Source organism: Lineus longissimus, chromosome 16 (genome assembly GCF_910592395.1).
Source record: "Lineus longissimus chromosome 16, tnLinLong1.2, whole genome shotgun sequence".
In the NCBI taxonomy this organism is placed as follows: domain Eukaryota; kingdom Metazoa; phylum Nemertea; class Pilidiophora; order Heteronemertea; family Lineidae; genus Lineus; species Lineus longissimus.
The window spans coordinates 3524141-3544525 of record NC_088323.1 but is presented as its reverse complement, the minus strand read 5'-3'; the positions used below and the strand labels follow the sequence as shown (position 1 = coordinate 3544525).

The window sequence follows — 20385 nt, the reverse complement described above, 5'->3', positions numbered from 1 at the left end:
ATATCAAAGCGCAAAACTCCTATTTGCCAAGGGGTGATTATTAAATAACTAAACAGGCTTTTTACATCAATTACCGGATGCTAACAATGGCGACCAGATAAAAAGCAATGCCTCTGGATTGTCGCATTCACTCGATATAGTCGATCGTGGGTGGCTGTACATGTACTTAGTCCAAAATAAACTTCCATTGCGGTAGTACGTCATATTAGCTGCGCTAAACTGGTTTCTTCATCTTCCTCCTCTGCGTTTGCTTTTGCCTTTTGGAACAGTTTTAAATGGGGGATTATACCGCCAGGAAATGTGAGCGGCTTTGCGTTCATTGACCGAGTGCCTACGTGATCTGCCCCAGGGATCAACAGTTACATCGCGCCGGTTTCATCACAGCCGCTCTGAATTGCTTTTGCACACAACATTTCTTTCTCGATGGATTTAAACATAGTTTGTCTCATGATAAGGTCATTTGGACGAGGTATTTTGTTTGCCTGTGCACCATGTACGAGAAACATCGTGCTCATCGACTCTGAGGTGAACTGACAGCGGTAACCATTCTCAGAATCGACTCGAACCAACGATCTCCATATTAACAGAGGACTTGATGACACCATATATCTTCGTACACGTACTTTATAATTCTTCGTTCGTACATATTACGAAAACTGCCTTTTTTGTAGTAACCGAAGACTTGACAATGTGGCATAGTGTAAAATATTGAAATCCATAGCGAATTGTAATCGAAAGCTGCTATACTGCTGACGTCAATCCATATTTCATACATGTTCACACAGCTGTTCATTTCAAGTATTTTTCAATTGGCATGATTGTGCGTTTTCCAATTTGTCATTTGTTTATTTGAAACCAGTGACAGAATACGTATAACACTATGCTAAAGTATTCATACAATTAGGAATTTTCACCGCCAATGCCGCTAGGCAGCGTAAAAAATGATGCCCATCTTTTATCTCAATAAATTTCTGAATTTCCCGGAGGAAGTTACATTTCGGCTATCAGCCAAAGTACCATTTATTCACATCGCAAATCTCTACATTGCATGCGCTGCGGACGTAATCGGTGAAGAATTATTCTAAGTTATGGATGAAACACTTTTTCAATTCATCACTTCCTCGGGAGGTTTTCCGCAGGCATTAATCAAAATGATCAATAGATTCTACAAGGATTGCGATTTCTCTTCATTTCAAACAGAAGTTGCTCGCTGCCTTAACAAAGGTTACATGCAGTGTTAAATGAAGCGAAATAGATGGTAATTGAATACTACATGTATATGGATTGGAATTAAGAAACAAATAAAAAAACACTGAACGCTACTAAAACTTATTTTAAAGCCGTGGAAAATGGTATCGGGTTAACAGAGGCCGGAATTGACAACATACCTCATATAAAATATGCACGTAGGTCATAAATTCTTGGCATGAAAAACCTTATACTTACGTATATGATATACATGACGAACTTGCACATGATGTTTCCAAATATCCATTGCGGCAATGCGTAAAACGTCATCGTAAATGGTACACAGAAGAACAAGAAAGCCAGATCCGTTATCGCCAGATTGACGATGTAACAATGTGTAACACGACGCTCTCCGTGAAAAACGATGACGTAGATCACAAGTCCGTTTCCTATTCCACCAATCAGAATCAAGATTCCCCATATCACCGGGACTAACACTGTTTCCCAATAGAATATGTGGCCGTCGGCTTCAGTTGGTAAAATCGTTGAATTTTCGTAATACGTCAAGTTGCCAGGCGGTAATGCGGAGGCGTAAGCTAATATCCCTGTTTGAGTCATCATGACGTCATTACGCAATGACGTCCACAAATAGCAACTATTCCAGCACTCAAAATAATCCCCGAATACGTTTTTCAAGATGAAATTACCACCAATCGAAATTCATATATCTGGACGTTATATCCTCATAAATGCTACAGTAGTGGAAAGGATTTAAAAGCACACGGTCTGTTTAAAACGTAGGAATTTCAACTTTATCCAATGTATCAATCCAGAGAAATTTAATTTATTCCGACAATGCTTGCTTATGGTAGGAAACTCACAGCGAAGACGTTCAATCCCAGAATGCACTTAAGACTGTTTTCAAGAGTTAAGCTGGGAACTGCAGTCGAGCCTCTTTCGTTAAAACTAGCTTTCAGTGACTTCATAGCATGGTTGCCGGTCTCGAGTTAGCTTACGCTCACACTAAAAGCCGTGATAACCTGAATCCCATGAATATAAAACGATACCTTATAAGAAATGTCTCACGAAAGGTCCGTGATTCTGACTGATCAAAGTATATTGTCAATATTCCTTGTGTGGCGATATAGCGTAATCCGCCTCGTTTATGCTTGAGAGGAACCAACTTATTTTTCAAGGGGTCCCCCTTAATGGTTGCCAGCACACTTCAAGAATTTGAGAGACGTAGCCTATCTACCACAAAAAAATATAATTTGCAAAATCAAAGAAAGTGACTTTCTTTAACACATTTGGCCAAAATCTCACAAGGACTTGATTTATTAGGGAGTAGTGCACATCCCTTTGCGCTCCTGCTCCTTGGCATTTCTATGATTAGTGTTCCGACGACAACACTCCCTCGATTTTGTCAGTTTTGGAGTAACACTGGATAATATCAAACGAATATAAAATTGGATCCACCTCGACAAGGTCTTTGATCATTCGGGTGGTAATTTTGCTTACTTCCTTGGATCAGGCTCGTGATGGTTACGGTGTTGATCTTGACGTGCTTTTTTAGATCTGATTTAGTTCGTGTAGTAATGACCTGTAAGTACACGAATAGCACAGAGCGGATAATGTATGTTTACATCAAATTCTGTATCTGTGGCAACAACAAATTCAAACCCGTTGGTCTCAGAGTAGAACATCGTAATATCCTAGAGGACTCGTAGTGGCGTTAGCTACAGAAACGTTGAAAGACATAGCTTGACAAGTAGCGACGTTAAGCATTTTTCATGTGGTTATCGAAGTTTGAAATCCACCCAATCTCTAAAGAATACTTTTTCTAATCATTTAATGGGATAAAATTGTTCTCCGAATCCATTATGGAAATCCGTTCGGTAGACTTTCAGCATCCGTATTATTTTTGATTAGACTAAAAATGGTTTGTTATATTGTAGCAATAAGTATTGTTAATGGCGAAACATTGTTAAAAGCTTTTAAAAGGCGATAAAGGAAATGTTCCGTAGGAGGAATGGCATGAGTTGGATTGTTTTTTGAGAAAAATGATCTTAAAATCTGTAATATTTGTTTGCCTATGAATGTAGTCCATTCAGAATGCTCAGTATGCCCTGCACTTATCCTTTCCCAAAGTAATATTTTACCATAAATAATCTTGTGAAATTGTGCTGATATGTGCAGCACAATAGAACGCAAATAATAGGATAACGACAATACTTATTCAACTGTACAAACCACCGGAAGGAACACGGCGATGCAAATTGATATACGCTTTGTGGGCCTCAATTGATTCACCGGAATCTTTTGTTGAAATATTCTTATCTTTTTTGCAAAGGTACTCCTTTCATTTCCTTTCGCCCCTCTTTCACCAGCCAAGAAGGATTCTGGCTTGAATTGTGGCCCGTAATCAGTATACTGATGTTAGTCACTGTCACAGGTTGTGACAAATCACTTCCGAAATTTCTGGTGTGTCTTTTACATGCTTTGTGGAGGTCAGCTCCGGGACTCCTGGAGGTACACATTAGCAAAAGCATCCGATTTTGTAAGAAGAAAATGAGAAGATTTATTAAAAGAAAACGTTTATATATTTTAATTACGGTGTTGTTCGATGAAACTAAGTACCATAATGACACCAGTAACATCACCACCATAAGGCCCGAGGATAGCGGAAATGCCCCCCCCCCCCCGAGTGTTGAAAAACCATCAAAATACGTCATACGTCTATTATATGGTGGCGATATTATATGGTGGCGATTTCATTTCGTAATGCGTGATATGGTGATATGATTAATTGAGCCACTGAAGAACTCCTATCTAGCCCATTATTTGATTGCGGTTTTAGACGGCCCTTCATTGAGTAAAAGCGTCTAAACAGCGCCCATATTGATATGCGCCAATACCAACGAGACATTCCCCATGTAGATCGTGCCAAAATATGAATGTTCTGATTTGTCAATAATCTGATCAATATTTCCAAGCAATACAGTATAACAAAAATAAAATTTCTGTCGGCTGGTTTGTGGTCGTCAGCAGACCATTAGAACATTAATGAAAGGGACCACACACAAGGGCACCCTCTGGCAATTCTAAAAATTTAGACCTCACACACTGTATTGTCTGTCTCAACAAACCACACGCGGATGAAGCTGTCATTTTGCCTAAAACTTCGGCGACACACCTCAGTCCAGGCCTACATTAGAGCTCCACCCTTGTGGTGTTTGATGACAGTCCGTTTGGCATCAATTTCATAAACCAACATTGCTTGTCACCAGCCGCTGCAGAAAACTCGATTTCTTTGTGCCAACTGACAGTATTTGCTCAAGCGACACAAATCGCAATGACTAATGCCGGCAACAGTACCTGTAACTTGTTGCCCCTGTTTTGTTCACAACTCTTAAGTGTACTAGCCGCTGGCAGCCTGCCAGTAGAATATCGTACATTTTTCAGGCTCGTGTTGCGGTGGAACAAGTGTGTCGGGTCTTCTGCGCAATTGCGGAATGCTGATTGGCTAGATAATTGTAAGGCCAAGGAAACTTAAGGAGTTAAGATTGGGCCATATCAAATGCGGCTGCTGACGAGAAACATGTATTTAACTTTGATAAGCCTTACCAACAGGTGAGCCTGAGCGTTGTATGTACGCAGTTGGCGATAAAAACCTGACAAAGCAACGCAAATACATCGCACCGACGCGGTACGTGATATTCATGTTTTTCTCCCAATGGGAACATTTGTCTCGATCGAATGTATAACACAAACACTAGTTTCAAGAACAACCATTTTTTAGCAGATTATTTGGTAATCAGAACGCAACATTTATATCTCAAAGTTTTTTTTATATCATGAACTTTCAGCACTCCCTGTGTATGTTTATATGTGATCGTCTGTGTACGTTCAAAGACAATTCACTCCGGAATCCTCGATCTTCAAAATTTCTCCTCCTTCCGATCTATAAGTAAGAAAAAAACGTCTTTTTACGAAAATCACTTCCGGCAAACGAAGCCATTGCAAGTCCCCTAAGATGCTTCACCGAAGTAGTTCTACGATATTAATAGATAATCGTGAAGATGTGATAATGGTCGAGCGTCATCGGTGTTTGTTAGGAACTAATCCCAGGAAATAACCACCGACCTATCTCACGTAGACAAACGTAACTGGAGATGTTCGCATTCTCGCTCATACGGTACTCATCGGACATTTCTCCAAAATTCTTTCTTTCTCCAAAATTTTTCTTAACTTTCACGTAGGAGAGTTTAACTGGACCAAAGCCCAGCTATAACATATGTACGTATAACGGACCTTTCGTCAAAATAATTTGGGGCATGACCGAAGTCACCAAAATGGCACTAATATGATAGGGAGGAGCTGAAAGCCGCAGCTCTGACTGGTCATAACTCTCACGTAATATGAAATATCAAGGTGAGTGGAGATATTCGTCGTGACGCTAATGTCATTGGCAATTACTTTACTGTCGGAGGACATAGACTTGGTATTCGGCTAAAATTCAATGTGACACCATTATAGTCGCTATATGAGGGCAAGGGTAGCAGTAAGGCACTATATGAAATTAATCGCACAAATATTTTTACTTTGAAGAAGCTATGCATTTTTATGTCTCAGAGCCATCACGGTATCTATTTGGCAAGGCACATATCAACATCGGTAATGATCTTGTCCCCCCATGTTTTAGGAGGACCTATCCATAAGTCCCCATCCGTTATCAGGTGGAACCTTCAGACAAACGTGGCACGGCTTATAACCGTCGTATTCTTTTTCAATAATAAGCTTACATCATGTAGCAGAGCAGCCATTGCGTTGGTAAGACAAGCAGGAAACTCCACACGCCATTGATTCTACCCTTTAGAAGTTGAGACGAATACGATGTAGTCAGAGTCCTTCATCTTATTGTTTTACACAACGTAGATTTATTTTTCACGATATGCGTAGAAATTCTGCTCCGCATTATTAATATGCTTCGCAATCGCATTGATTAGTTTATTATGTTCTGGCAATTCCCACTACTCTCGCTGATAAAGTGGTGATTTTCATTCCATTATCATGATACTGTGTTCAAAGCCAACGCAAATGGATTTATTACTTTCACATTTTTCTGGTGATGAGAAATGAAACAATGGCTAATTGTTCCAAATATTTTTCAGATTTTTCGAAATTATTGGAATCTAACGCAACTAACACTTTTAAAATGTTTTAAGTTGATGATATTAATCACAATAAACATTATAACAAAAGGTGTTTTTTGTGATTCCTGCAAGCCGCCCAGTATCACACCGCTATCTGGGAATGATAACGCATGAAAATTAAAAATGTGCGTTCACCTTTGAGCTTATTGTTTGATAGTTCCCTCCGCTACATGAGAAAAAAAAGTGATGTGGTGGTTCTTATCGTTGTGTAACCAGAGATTCAGTCACACGACAAAAATATTAAAGGTGTCTTTGCGGCCGGCATTTTCAACATTTTCACAAGCGTACAATCCGTACACTTTTGACCAGCACTCCAACTCTACCCCTAAAACTATAGCAAAAAATTAAATGTTGATGAGGTGAAGTAATGAGCAGACAGTATTTGAAAAAAGGCTAGTGTACTAGGTTTTTCATGGAATTTCCCGAAATGATGTCAAAAGAAAAGAGTACAGCCACTGATTCTCAAAATGACGGGCCACCGATTCGTGCATCATTGAATCGACGATTTTGATTTCATGTAATATCTTGGCCTATTAACCCATCCCCCAGCCTAAAATTTGTACGCTTTCGATTATGTTGATTGTGAACTGCGCCATCAGTATCAGCTCTAAATACCAACAACTGCCATAAAAACATGTTTCTTGCCTTTGCGTTGAACAGCTTCGATCAACCTAGTTTATAAACTCAAGGATGGCACAAAAGATATTCATTCCCGCACTAAAATTTTGACCTGAATATTTCCATGCTAAGAATAACATAGGGATGTATCATATTTTTCTACTCTTCGATGTTTTGAGTAAAAAAAAACACCTGATAACGTCAACGAAAAACAGCTTACTGCTATCCGATAATAAAAAGAAAATAGAAACAATAATATCTCCTCGCCAGTTACGCAGCAAAAATCAGGTTGCAGCTCATTAATTTGTCGAAATCCCTAATATTTCGTTGAAGCCAGACTGGTTTAATTAACTTGATGTTCTTTTACTGTAGAAAGACGTGATGTCCATGCTAACGAAGTTGGCTTTGACTGGGTTCGATTTTTGAAATTTTCTCAAAGACCTTGTAGTAAGCAGAGCCATGAATTCAGCTTTCCCTTAACACAACGTTGAAGTCAGTTAAAGCCAAAGTCAAAAACAAGAACGTGTTCTTTTTTTGAATAGCGTAACAATTAAAGCACAGCTTTGTAAGAGTTCAGTCCATGGTCACAAAGACAATTTTAATGTACAACTATTGTCAAATTGTGAATTTAAACATATACCAGTTACATGTGGCCATTTTGAAATGCCTCCCGACAACGGTTATATTTACGGAACTTTAAGGATACATCGTAACACATATTTTCTCCGAAAAAGACGTTTCTCGATTTCGGAGGCCTTGGAGCACTCTGGTGATCGGACTGGGACAACCTTCCTTAACAATTGTAAATAAAAAGGTACTATAACCCATCCAATGATTTATTAGGGCTGTTATCTGCACAAAGCAGCGCACCTGCTTACAAGTGTCTTCCTTCAAACCACACGCAAATCACCTTGTAGCGTGATGTTTGGAAACACAGACAAGTGTTCACACATGTCCATCAAACCGGCACGAGATCACATCTTCAGCGGTTCAGGTAGCTACCCTGGAGCATCTGCCACACACCAAAGATTCACAAACCTGACTGTATCGCGTGCTGTTACATGATTGTCTAAAACATGAATACAGAGGTTGCGCATCATTTGCGACACCCAATCCAGCTTTAACTTTGAGAGTAAATTAATTACAGTTGCCTTGATTCGTTATATTGACAGGTCCAATTGTTATTTGAAGCTACTACTGTAGAGATGCAGGTGGCTTAAAAATATGAAAACACCCGTCGATGTCTTTAGCTTTGGTGGGTTGCAGAGCAAAGACCGAAACGAAGCAAGCAGCCATTTCCGTAGAACCAACTATAATCAACGACAGTTCTCGTTACCAGACACCAGCACCACGCATTTCTTGGTTGTTACACCTTTGACCTGACAAAGAACGCGACAGAAACCCATTCACCGCAACTCACACGCTTTTTCTTTTAAGAAGCACACTATTCTCTTAAAAACCTGATCACGAACCTCATTGAGCGGCGCAATTGAGTGTCATATATTGAAAAAAAAAATTTGGCCAGGTAACAAGTTCTGATTGCTTGGTGTTCGGAACAAGCATCAGGGATATAATATACAATGTAGTAACTCATCCCGCACGATTAGCTATGCGTAGACTGTGCTTCTTAACGCGAGGTTACCGATACTTCCAAGACAGCTGTACCAGGTTTAAAATATTTTATACATCCAGCACATTGATGACTTAGATGAAAGTTAGCTTTGGTCACGCTTTGGTCACGCTTTGGTCACGCTTTGGTCACGCTGGCCAGCTTGTGAAATGGGAACAGGCTTTTAATGTTTTAGAATTTTACGATGCATATGTTGTGTAGCACCAAATCTCATTCAGTGAAAATTACCCTTTATCGACACCATTTTTATTCTAATCCACATCAGTATAAATCGAAGAAACTAGAGGTAGCGCATCTAAAATAACTCTGTTCCACTGCTCACGTCGTGTTCCACATTCTACGCTTGCTTTGAGAGACTGTCGGACGACATTTCCCTGTACCACATGACGATGGAAGAGCTATTTCAGAACAAGATAAATCGATTTCGCAGTGTCAAGAGACGAGGATTTGTCACAGAAACAGAACATATTTCACTCCAAATCGATTGAGTCCATGGTTCCTTGATTTCGTGATTTTGGACAGCTTATTGGGACATGCGATATGACAAAGCAGGGCAGGCTGACTGGAAATTCAAATAATAATTTTCTCAGCTCAAAAGGCGAAAAGGTCACGTTGATAGCAACTTTGGCCTTTCTGTACAAAATTGAAGTAAAAGCATTTGCTAGTCTTTATTCATATCGCCCATTGTATCAGCAATTGAGTCTGAACGTGAATCATTCTCACCCGCTTTTACTTTTTTAATGATAAGTTCTTCAAGACAGGATTCCCTAAGAAGTGAAAAATAAACGAAGGCAATAAAAGTTATACTCACGAAACACTATCGCCCTAATACCGCATATACCCAGTCTTCTGTCATCCACCTTTGTAATTCGCAATAACGCCTTGATAATTGCAACAAATATGAAATCACGGCTCACGCAGCCGTTTAGTGAATCCTTTGCGCCAACGAATTGGAAACGCGACTGCACCCTACCGCGGCAACGGACTTCTACGCCAGTAACAAGGCGTATCTAAGGCTGTTTCTAAGGATGGAGAGTGCGGGATTACTGTCGTCAATGTGTTATTGCCGCGACTTGCAGGGACATTGGACGCGGGGAGAAGGAGATTGACCCGAACATCCGATTACCATCCCCGTACGTTCTACACGATATTCATCTCGGCCACAAATGCTTTCAATCGACTTTTGCCCTTTGGATAGGCACAGTCCAAATACGGATGATCAGAAGCGAAGCCAAACACTACCAACTCTTGCACTAAAGGAAAAGGCTTGAATTGAAGGGACTTAGCTCTTTAGAGGCCCAAAGTGAACTATTAGGCATACGCGTACGCAAAAACGGGCTAATTTCGTTTATTGGTAAGCCGGGTTCATTTGCCAACGATGAATATCTGAATAGACCTCCCAATACTTTATGTGGATGACAGCTAAACACAATCAAGGTGACTCGGCTCGGGCAGCAATTCCCGGCCAGAAATTTGATTAAGGACTACCAGGAATTTGCTGAAAGCTCACTGATTTGCCACGAGTGACAAGCCATATTGATGCAGGTCTGTGATAACTAAAAACTCCATGTTAACGGGAAGGGTAAGGGGCCGAGAATGTTATCTCGGAAGAGTTCAATTGAGTTCATACGAATGTCTAGAAAATTTGGTATTTGCTTCCACCCATAGTGAATAATATGAGAACAGGCATGTTTTGCTGCTCAAAAAACAGCTATTGCTCTTTTGTTCAACCGCCCTGACCATATAGAGATCTCAGGCACAAAAGCAGACGGCTTCGTCCTTTTCAAAATTTGCCAAGACAATTGCATTTGAAAATTCATCTCTTGCTTTAAATGAGAATTTGTTTACATTATTGCCGGTGACAACAAAATGATCGACAGCTAGTTCTTCGTTTGGCAAATACTGGTACCTTGGTATCTCGACCCCAAATGGTTGGAAATGGTGCAAGGTAGAGGGTAAATAACGTAAAATCCTTGTATCAACATCATTCCACTACGACAGGGCACCAGTCTAACAGCCAAATCACTGGCTTATCAGCCAATCGGAGCATCGGATTCCTCTCTGGAATATCGAGTACGAGTTTTTTGTTCGACGCCGAATGATGAAGCTAATAGAAGATGATGATTCACTGTATGATATCTGAATATCGAGTATGCTATATTTCTTTTCTTGGCTGCCAAATTATTAAGCTAATTCAAGGCGATTATTTACTGTCTGATCATGGTTAGCTGTCGTGTCCAGCTATTATTGTCGACGTTCTCAGGTGATGATATTGATCTTAAATATATGGTAATTTCCCTCTTCGGCGAGAGAAATCAGACAACTATTCACGCAAATCAAGTGCCAGCAGCCAACAAAAGATGAAAAAACCACGGAGCAGTAACAGATGAAATTGACCGTTTGTCACAACTTAAGCTGTCACATAGGACCATTATACCAGGATTTGGCGGTGCAAATGATACGTGCCTGGAGTTCCCGTGTAGCAGTTTTTTTAACGAGTGGTGCTATGGATAACATATTTGTCAACTTTCAAACACCGCCTTTGACCTGGTACGCGACTAGTCCCATGGTCGTCCTGGTTTTCGTTATGAACCTACATCAGCCCTTTAACCAGCAACCTTGTCAATAGATACGTTGCACTAGATACTTTGAAACGAATAGTACGACTGGTGTAGTAGCATTGTTATAACAACGAATCGTCACAATAATAAAGTGTCACCGAATTACAATCGCCAGCCCAAGGAGTAATGATATACATATGTAAAATAAGCGACTTGATATTGATACATGTAGACTCAACCAAATCTTGTTTACCAATGCAGCATTAGAAACATTCCATTAGAGACTCAATATTAGGCAAACCACTCTCCAATAGAGTAGACGACATTGGATTATCCCATCGTAATCAGAAAGCCTGCCAAGAAAACTATCCTTTTTAGACATCCTTCAAGTAACGGCATGCCAGACAGAATCAACAGATCAATGACCAATTACCTAACCAACAATGGTAATTTGCCGTGAAATCTCTCTGATGGCATCATAATTGACCAATTTGGGTGTTCAAAGGACCCAAGCCGCAGCCAGCTCCTTCATGTCGTATGTTGGTATGTATCTAAACCATATTGACTGACCACCAAGGTTTTTACATCGCATTACATCCAATCTGTATGTAGAGTTAAATGGAGTATAAAATCATGATAGTCAGGATGATCGTGAACTGTCAGCCGTTGACTTCCCTCATTTTTTTAGAGATAGAGCTCACAACTTTGAGAAGCTGCCCCCTGATTTACCTTGGGAAATAATGAGCTTTCTAAAAACTTTTTTTTTTCGCTGGAGACAACAAATTAAAGTGCTTTGGGAAGTATATTGATCCACAAACTACTTTCTGTTGGATAGGAATACCAACAGGTTGTAAAGAGAATGATATCATCAAGCTGTTACGTGCTCCATTCAGAATGACAGACACAAAAAAAGCTCCGTAAACAAGACAAAAGCTGAAACAAGTGCTTCCAGCAAGACATAGTTACAGTGGCCCCCAAACTGCGAACCAGCAGAATAGGGCCTAAAATTGTTAAGTTCTCACGCTACTGTTACTGAAGGAGATAACGCTTAGTTGAGCCAACGCAGGCCTTTTAACAACTGGCTGGCCGGCCCTGAAAATGCAAATCAGCAGAATATATTACGACCCTCAAATTGCGAAGTGGCAGGATGGAGGCCCTAAAGGATTCTACAAGAAGACAGACAAGACATAATCAGTAATTCACGCAGCGCTATCACGGAAACTAAGTACATCAATTTGTCATGTAACCACGTCGAGACATGTCCCTCGACTAATTAGGACATCAGGCAGGATGACCAGGGTGCCTTATTTAAGGTAGGTAACCAAGCATTCGCTAGCTATGACCACCAACCGCGAGTGAATGGTTCCGTTGTAATGTGTCGGATGTGTCGGTACCTATTTCTCAATGCTTCACCTCATTGTTTAGGATAACGCAAGAAACCATGCTTGGCCTATCATCCAATTGAGAAGCTGGTTCCTTGCGTTAAGTATGATAACGAAATAGATCCCAGAAGGTACATGTTTGTAATCAGTATTGCTTGTATCCATAGAAAAGCTGTCAAACATGTAGGTGAAGCTCCTTTTGTGCGAATTGGGCAGATGCAATAATAATCCACCTGAGTGGAGGCGGTGACATTCATTTCAGGATCCACATTATCTGTTGGCAGATAATTACTAATGACGTCATTAGGTGGCTTCTCCATCAAAGATAAACAATCCCAAAATAATCTGGTTACTAAATCGACTGGTAATTAATGAAATGTCAAAATAATAATCGCAAAGAACATTCTATTCAATCTGAGAAGATCGAGCGTTTGAAGAAGCATTTTCCGAAGGTCAAACCAACGGTCAAACGGACAAATCTGGAAGTGGCTAATCATAACAATACAGAAAGTCAGCTGATATCACAAACTGAAAGCCACTCACCAGCCGTGCGTAGAAGAAAGGAATGGTATTTGTACAAGGTGGAAGGCATTTCTAGTTTGTTGTTGATCAGGGATTGATTGGAAAGACAACACCAGTAATTGATTTTGTAGCGAGACGACATCTAATACGAAGCTTGAGTCAGGTTCTGAAGCTTGAGAGTGACGGACATAGCAAGGGGGAAATCAGTACGGTCAGAATCCGAGATTGAAGGGAAGGAAAGATTCGATCATTTGGGACAATGTCATGACTCTACGCTCCAAGGAGCTTGTCAACCTATACGTGGCATCGTATTGATCACAAGTGCAGCTTCAACTGTTAGAGGCAAAACAACCATTCGCTTCTTAAAGATTGTTCTCACCGTTGAATATGCGCCTTATATCGGTAGCTCTGAAAAACCTGACACTACGCATATGGCATTTGTAAAGACCAGGATTTATCTGGTCATTTCCTGGGCGTTTGATTAAAGAATCTGGGAAAGTTCGGGTAAACAGTAGAACTGCCATAATGTTTGGGATGAACTCGAATGACGGACGAGAAATAGGTTTTCCTTTCATTGGTTTATGTTGTTATAATTTTGTGACCGGTTTGAGGTTTTTTTGTCGCATAAGAAATTCGAGCATATTTACCATGCAGCATCGATGAGACCGGTAGAAAGGAGTTTTTTCACAATGGTCTTTGTAGGCCTTCAGGCAAAATAGGCGGCATATGTACCGGCACTCCGCAGCTGGCTACAAACCCAGGGTATGACTTTCAGATTTTAACAGTCAAGGGATTTTAGAAAAAAAAGAAGCCGTTTGAAAAAAATAATTTTTAAGATAAATTCAGCTGTTCAAGGTGTTTCACGATAAAGACTTGATTGAGTTCAAGTGGCTTTTGAAGAGTCCCCTTGCGCCTATCACAGTTTCTACCAGGCAGCTAGTACTCAAACTTCATATCAGGATGATGAATCTGGTAAAACGAACGTGTATGTTGTTGATCAATTATCAGCCACGGCGTTAGTAGCATTACATTACATTTCCATTAAAAATCACGTGTGGGAAAGTGGCAAAAGAAAGTATAACGAATTATACTTGGCATATGCTCTTTTGATTAGGCTATAATTGATATTACGGCGTGTGTTCGGGAATTCCAGGATAAGTGCATTGACACTCTCCACTTCTCTATAGCAGAATTCTCACATATCCATCATATTCGCTCATAAAAAAATAGGCGTGGGGCCTTACACGGCTTTTTGATCAGGATGTTTAAAATTCCGGCTCGAGGGAGGAAACGGATGTTAACATGATTTAAAGATTTTATTAAAATTGCATGACGCAACAACAATTAAAAATGAATTATCGCATGTATGCACTGCTTTTCCAGACACGTACTCCATCAGCCTACGGTGCATCACCGCATTAAACTGAGTGTTGATTTAGTTATTTACCGTACCTGATCCTACTTTAATTAAATTCAGCAGAAAGGTGCTCTGATAAACCTAACCTCATTTGAAATATTAAGCCGATATTCGTATGCTTTCATTTTGTGTCATAAAACCCGGGGTATATCAAAGCAACCAATTAATGCTGGCATTCAATTCGGAGTCGAAGATATCGCTGCGAAATTGGCTCCAACTTTGTCTTGACTATCTTTCATTCAATCTTATTTTTTCCCCTAAAAAAAGATATTCCACCGAAATTCTGTTCACATGCTTTTTAAGACCGCGACAGATGATGATAGGTGGAGATTGGAAGACATATTTTTGCCTAATCTTCGCCGAACATTTGTAATCTATCATCATCGAGGTGCATATATATATGCCTCCACTCAAAGGATTCCAACATGAGGATGAGGGTTAGTGATTACTCTAACCTTCGCCTTTTTCTTCTGCGTTCAGCCTGCTCGAACAAGATGTGCTATATTTTCAGCCATTGGGTTAAAAGATGAAGCGGCTCGTCAGGTTTAACCATACCTGTCCAATAAGTTGTTTACAGTGTCAGTGTTTGTAATGTACTGCAGTGCACAATGTCGTGGCGATGCCTTCCAGTCGCAGTTAACGGACATTTCGCTACGAAAGGATGCAATCAGCGCGATTGTCTTCTCGTGTTCGCTGATGACATTTCGATCACGAAGATAACATCAATACACGAATACGTGTTTCACTTCAGGTAATCCGCTGAATAGATATAATTTGTATATGTCCCCCGAAACCTACCAATTTGCAAACCACATCATGCTTTACTTCACCCACGTCGCTAAGAAACGAACCGTTCGTCATCTATTAAATAGTGTGTACGTGGGCATCGGAATATCTATAACATCTGCATGACCGATTGATGAAAAATGGTCATTATATTCTCTTATGTAAAGTTCAAGCCATGCCTGCCTGTGTTCTTAATGGTGTCTACTTTTGGTAAACATACTGTCTTAGGAATAAACCTCTATAGAAGGAAGAGATGAACAGTATTTACGATACTTCGGGCCATGTAGCAGGAAATGATGCACAGCCACTCTATTCTCCTTCGATGACTGCTTTACCGAAAAGAGCATCAGATTTCCTCTGTCAATTTACTGAGTGACTGATGAATGTTCACGCTGGCATAAAGTAATGAATAAAGCATACACTGAACCGATCCCAAGGAGGAAAGCGGAAGAACGTTACATTTTACCTATTGAGTGATCGAGTCTTACCAGCCAGCTGACCAGTTACTTTGCGTTCGATTTCATTTGTGAAATAGTTTAAGAAACTACCCTGACTTTCTCAGTAATAATGTTGAGTAATGCTTGACAGCGTTTTGAAGTAGACATCGGGTACACGAGTTACGTTGCATGCATAACGTAAGAATAGATCCCCAACGTGACGCACTTCCGCATTCCTTCTAGCAAAGAACTTTTCAAAACATTACATTTTTCCGTCAAGGAAATTGGGGCAGAAGGTTTCCGATGGTATCCAATATATTACATGTACATTAACAGATAAGTGGTCACCGATACTTTTTCTTTTGCGTTCTATCTTATGAACATTTGCAAAATAGTTCATTGAATGACTGATACTCCGTCTTCGACCGGGGAAGAAGCTTCCACACATTCTATTATGGCTCTATCCAGCGTTAGTGGCCCAGGTGAGATGATTCGAAGAGATGTCTCACTGTAGTCAAATTTTCAATTACTCAGAAAGAAAGTATTACGTTGCCCAGACCGAAGAGACTATTAGGTTGCCAAGAGGGATCTCTTATTCATGTTGTCTATCTGTTTCTTATTAGGTCTAAAATCGAGCGTCTGACTGGACATAAGTTCCCTCAGGAATAAACGATCGGAGGTAAATTATAATATACGATCTATAACAAATGCTAATAGGCTTCAACATCCGAACAAATTCACAACTGTACATAGGGGTACTACTTGCTAAGGAAGGCAAATTCGTATTGCAAAGACCACATATTTTGTGAGTCTAGAGGAAATTGTGAAATACATGTCCATTACTTTTGGAACGTCAGATCACGTTACATCAACCTTTGAATCACCTCCTGCAAGTAAGTTCTTCACGGTGACATGAACCTAAGTGACATCGGCCATACGCTATTTTCCGTTGTCTTTATTAATCAACATCATCCCATCCTACAATCCTAATGGTTTGGTCGTGTTTGCCCAGTAGCTAGTGTCCCAGAGGAGATATATGTGAGTGATAATGCAAACACCATTAGACAAGTTAGAAAGCGCATGTCGAAGTGCGTCAACGTTCTATCATAGCAAGAGCCGCAGCGGCAATTGGCTAATCTCTGTTAGCATTTCTTAACTGACTCAATGCAATATCATGATTGTTGTCCTGCACCAATCTTTACATTGAAAACACGGAACAGCCTGGGGCCTTGCTAACCGCTAATGTCTGTACAGCATCTGAGAAGCTGGTCACGCGAACCATGGCCGTCCATTTGTACGCATTGAATTCTTACGTCCATGCAAGATGTACGCAGATAACAATACGAAGTGAACTAAGTATTGTTAACTGCATTGCGGAAATTAACAGAATCAGTTATTCCTTGACATGTTGGCCCTGGTGGTGGATTCATAACTCTCGTTCCACAAAATCAAGGAGAATTAACTGTCCATTGTTGTGCCAACGGAAGTTTTTGATGTTTGCGACAAAGGACACCATGTTCATTAGAATGCTGCCCGCGGCCATATTGGACATGTTGGACATTGTATGAGCCTCATATAAGACAGGTCACTCAGATTACTCACTTATACGTTATCTCAAGGTTCTTCATGGTAATTAACCGTTTGAAGATTAGTCTTCAGGGCCCAAGATAATCTAATTATAGCGGTCAAAGTGACTACAATCATAAAGATGTCAGTCCCAAGCATTCTTTGGGTTCCTGTGATAGGCTGGCTGAGCAAGGGCATGGTAGTGGTTATGACTGTTGACAATATTTGGATGAGATGCGATGGACTTGTCCTTCAGGAAGCCTTCGCGATTCCTTTTTTGGATAACGGAGATGCGCTATGCGTATGTTTGCCAAGCAAGGTATGCCTTGCTAACGGCAGGTGACTGCTAACTTCACGCCAGGAGAATTACTGGTAAGACCTGAAAGGAAATTAGAACGCAAATGCGTGGGGGCATGACAAAGTCGACAGACAGCATCATCATTGTCACCTAATTCAGCGTTGTCTTGTCAAATCGTAACAACATCGTTTCTTGTTTCCCGTCACGAGCTCTCCTCGAGGCTTTCCACAGCATAACACCTTACAATTAGCTTAACACTACGAGTCATCTGTTAAACAGCTCATTCATGACAAAGACGATGTCCCAGATATCAGATATATTTGAAGAATGATTGAGTCAAAAGAGGAAACTGTGGTACATCTAGCAATTATGGTGTATCTCGACTGAATCGGAGTTCATGTACATGAACATAGCTTTTATATTGTGTTAGAAATATTCTGACCAGTCAAACCCCAGTCATATGTATACAAAAATGAATTATCGTAATAATAGAAATACATTCATCTTCAAAGCCAAAAATCATGAATCCACGTTTTTGCTTCGCTTCATTTGTTTGGAAATGCATTAAAGGAGACTATGTTGGCAGTGGTCAATGTTTGTACGGCTGAGATATTGGGTAATCTCTAAATGTTTCTGGTAATGGTATCGTGGCGCGAAGAGTTTTTTAAACTGTCAATATATGAACAGAAAATCATTCCTCATGGCTCAGCCGTCGCCTTGTTTCAGTCCAGAGTCGAAGGTTGTTGTAAGTACATTGCATATCACATTACATTACACGTAGAGATATTTTAACAAACACTCCCACAAGAGCCCAGAGCAGACTGGTGGTAGCATCTCCTAATAGTTTTCCCATTTAACACTTCTGGCAACTACTGCCCCACGCATCCAGCGAAGACAAATCGCCATCAGAACACCTCTCGCCACTGCTTTATCTGTGTATAATTGATGACGACAGGGCCAATCGAGGCCATTTCGACCAATCCATCATTAATCACGACGTAATGGCCTACTTGTACAAATCGTAATGTTACTTAGAGGAATAGAGCATGACATATATTGTCAGGGTGATAGCAGGAAAGTACCAGTCACCACGCTTGCAGTAGGACCAAGGCTACAGGTTCATTGTCAACACTTTTCCATCAGTCAGTGTTGTCTGGCGAAGGCAGATCAGGCACAACAATAGCTGCTTAAAAATGAAAGGTTTTGCCAAGTAATATTTTCTTAAATGCAAATGACTAGATCAATCAACTTTCTGCACCTTTCAAACTCGCTTTAAATTTTACGGTTTCTCTTTCATTACATGTAGCAGTTTATTAGCTAATTATAAATTATTTCCAAGTTCATTCACCTTTAAGAGACAATACGAAACCGTCATCCGCAGGGACAGAACTGTGTATAGACTTACATTGTTTGTGACAGAGCCATAATTGTGAGTGACACAGCAATATCATACAACATGCATGTCTGTCTCGGCAAATAATTAGCCCTTTAGCAACCGGATCCGTAGACCAGAGACCACGCGACCACACATGACCCTATTTGTGCCACCGAATTGATTTTCCAGTTCTGCCAGAGGCGACAGACTCCAACATTTAAGAAACAAAGCGCGTTTCTCTAGCTCCGAAGCTGATGGAATCACGAAGCTGTAATGTGAGCTTTGGAAGTGACTTCAGATGTTGGCCAAGACATTTAATTGCTCGGAGAATTATATAAGATATTGCCGCTAGTTGATAATTTTTTTGCGACTGTACGTGTAAAATCAAAGCTTTTCAGAATAAAAAAAGGTCTCCATGTCGACATCGACTGATTCAGGTACTTGCAGAGTATTGCGTCAGCGTGCCCGGTACCATTGCAGTGTAAAGTGTCACTAGGGAATATAAGTGATGGATTCACTATAAAAGGCGTGTTTTAAAAAAAACATCATGGATCATACGAATGCTGTCGTCAAATGATCATGAATCGATATATCATCTGCCAATTAATGGTCCACTTAGGTTCACTTATATGCCAAAGTTCAGCCAAAGGACATTTGTGTATTGATAGTTCCAAAGTAACTAGATTGGTCGGCCACCAATCAATTGGTGAAATAATTGAAATCGACCAGCAGCCTCAATATTTAAATCGATACATGCATGTTATTGCTGAGAGATTGTTATGCTTGTTATGTATTCACGACCACCTGATGCCATTGTCGCCATGGCCGGTCCAATGACAATGCATCAGGATATATGGCGATTAACAAACCATTGTCGACGCCGGGGTAACTGAGGACACCATCTATACCACCGGTCCCTATTATCGTATTATTTTGCATCTTATTCAAAACTCGTTTATAATCTGCAATTATCAAACCTTGCATGTAAGTATTCGTCATTTATTGCAACTGGATATACATTTTAGTTGTAAGCAGCTGTAACCAGTCATTATCTAAAACGCAAAAAATCGTGAATAAGAACTACAACGCCTTTAGGTTTATGATCTTCAACACTGAATTTTTCTCGAAACTGGGTAACAACATTATATTTCAGATATGACTAGTTAAGTTATTGCTGAGTTGACGATAATGACAGCTTCATCAAAATGCATAACAGTTGCTAAAGGCCAGGGCAGAGCAAGAACAGTTAAGTGATCAATCAAACATATAATATGTAATGCTAGCGATTTGACGAGCTGTGATATTGCTCATATTGAGCGTGATAAGCCCGTGTGACATTTTCTTATTACTAGGGAAGGATCATTATGATTAGGATTTGTCTGATGTGTGGTA

At 40.2% G+C, this 20385-nt stretch overlaps 1 protein-coding gene across 2 annotated transcripts in view; it reads right to left on the bottom strand.

Moving 5' to 3' along the window:
• LOC135500076 (G-protein coupled receptor 54-like) overlaps positions 1-20385 on the bottom strand; it is a 34941-nt gene that overhangs the window by 2458 nt on the left and 12098 nt on the right. The window contains exons 1-2 of one of the 2 annotated variants that reach the window (XM_064791231.1): positions 9461-9694; positions 1447-2788 (exon numbers count right to left, since the gene is read on the bottom strand). In XM_064791231.1, coding sequence (XP_064647301.1) covers positions 1447-1809 — 363 coding nt within the window. In that variant the 5' untranslated portion in view covers positions 1810-2788; positions 9461-9694. Of the gene's footprint in view, positions 1-1446; positions 2789-9460; positions 9695-20385 lie in introns of those variants that run through there. The other variant, XM_064791232.1, reaches the window with a different exon arrangement.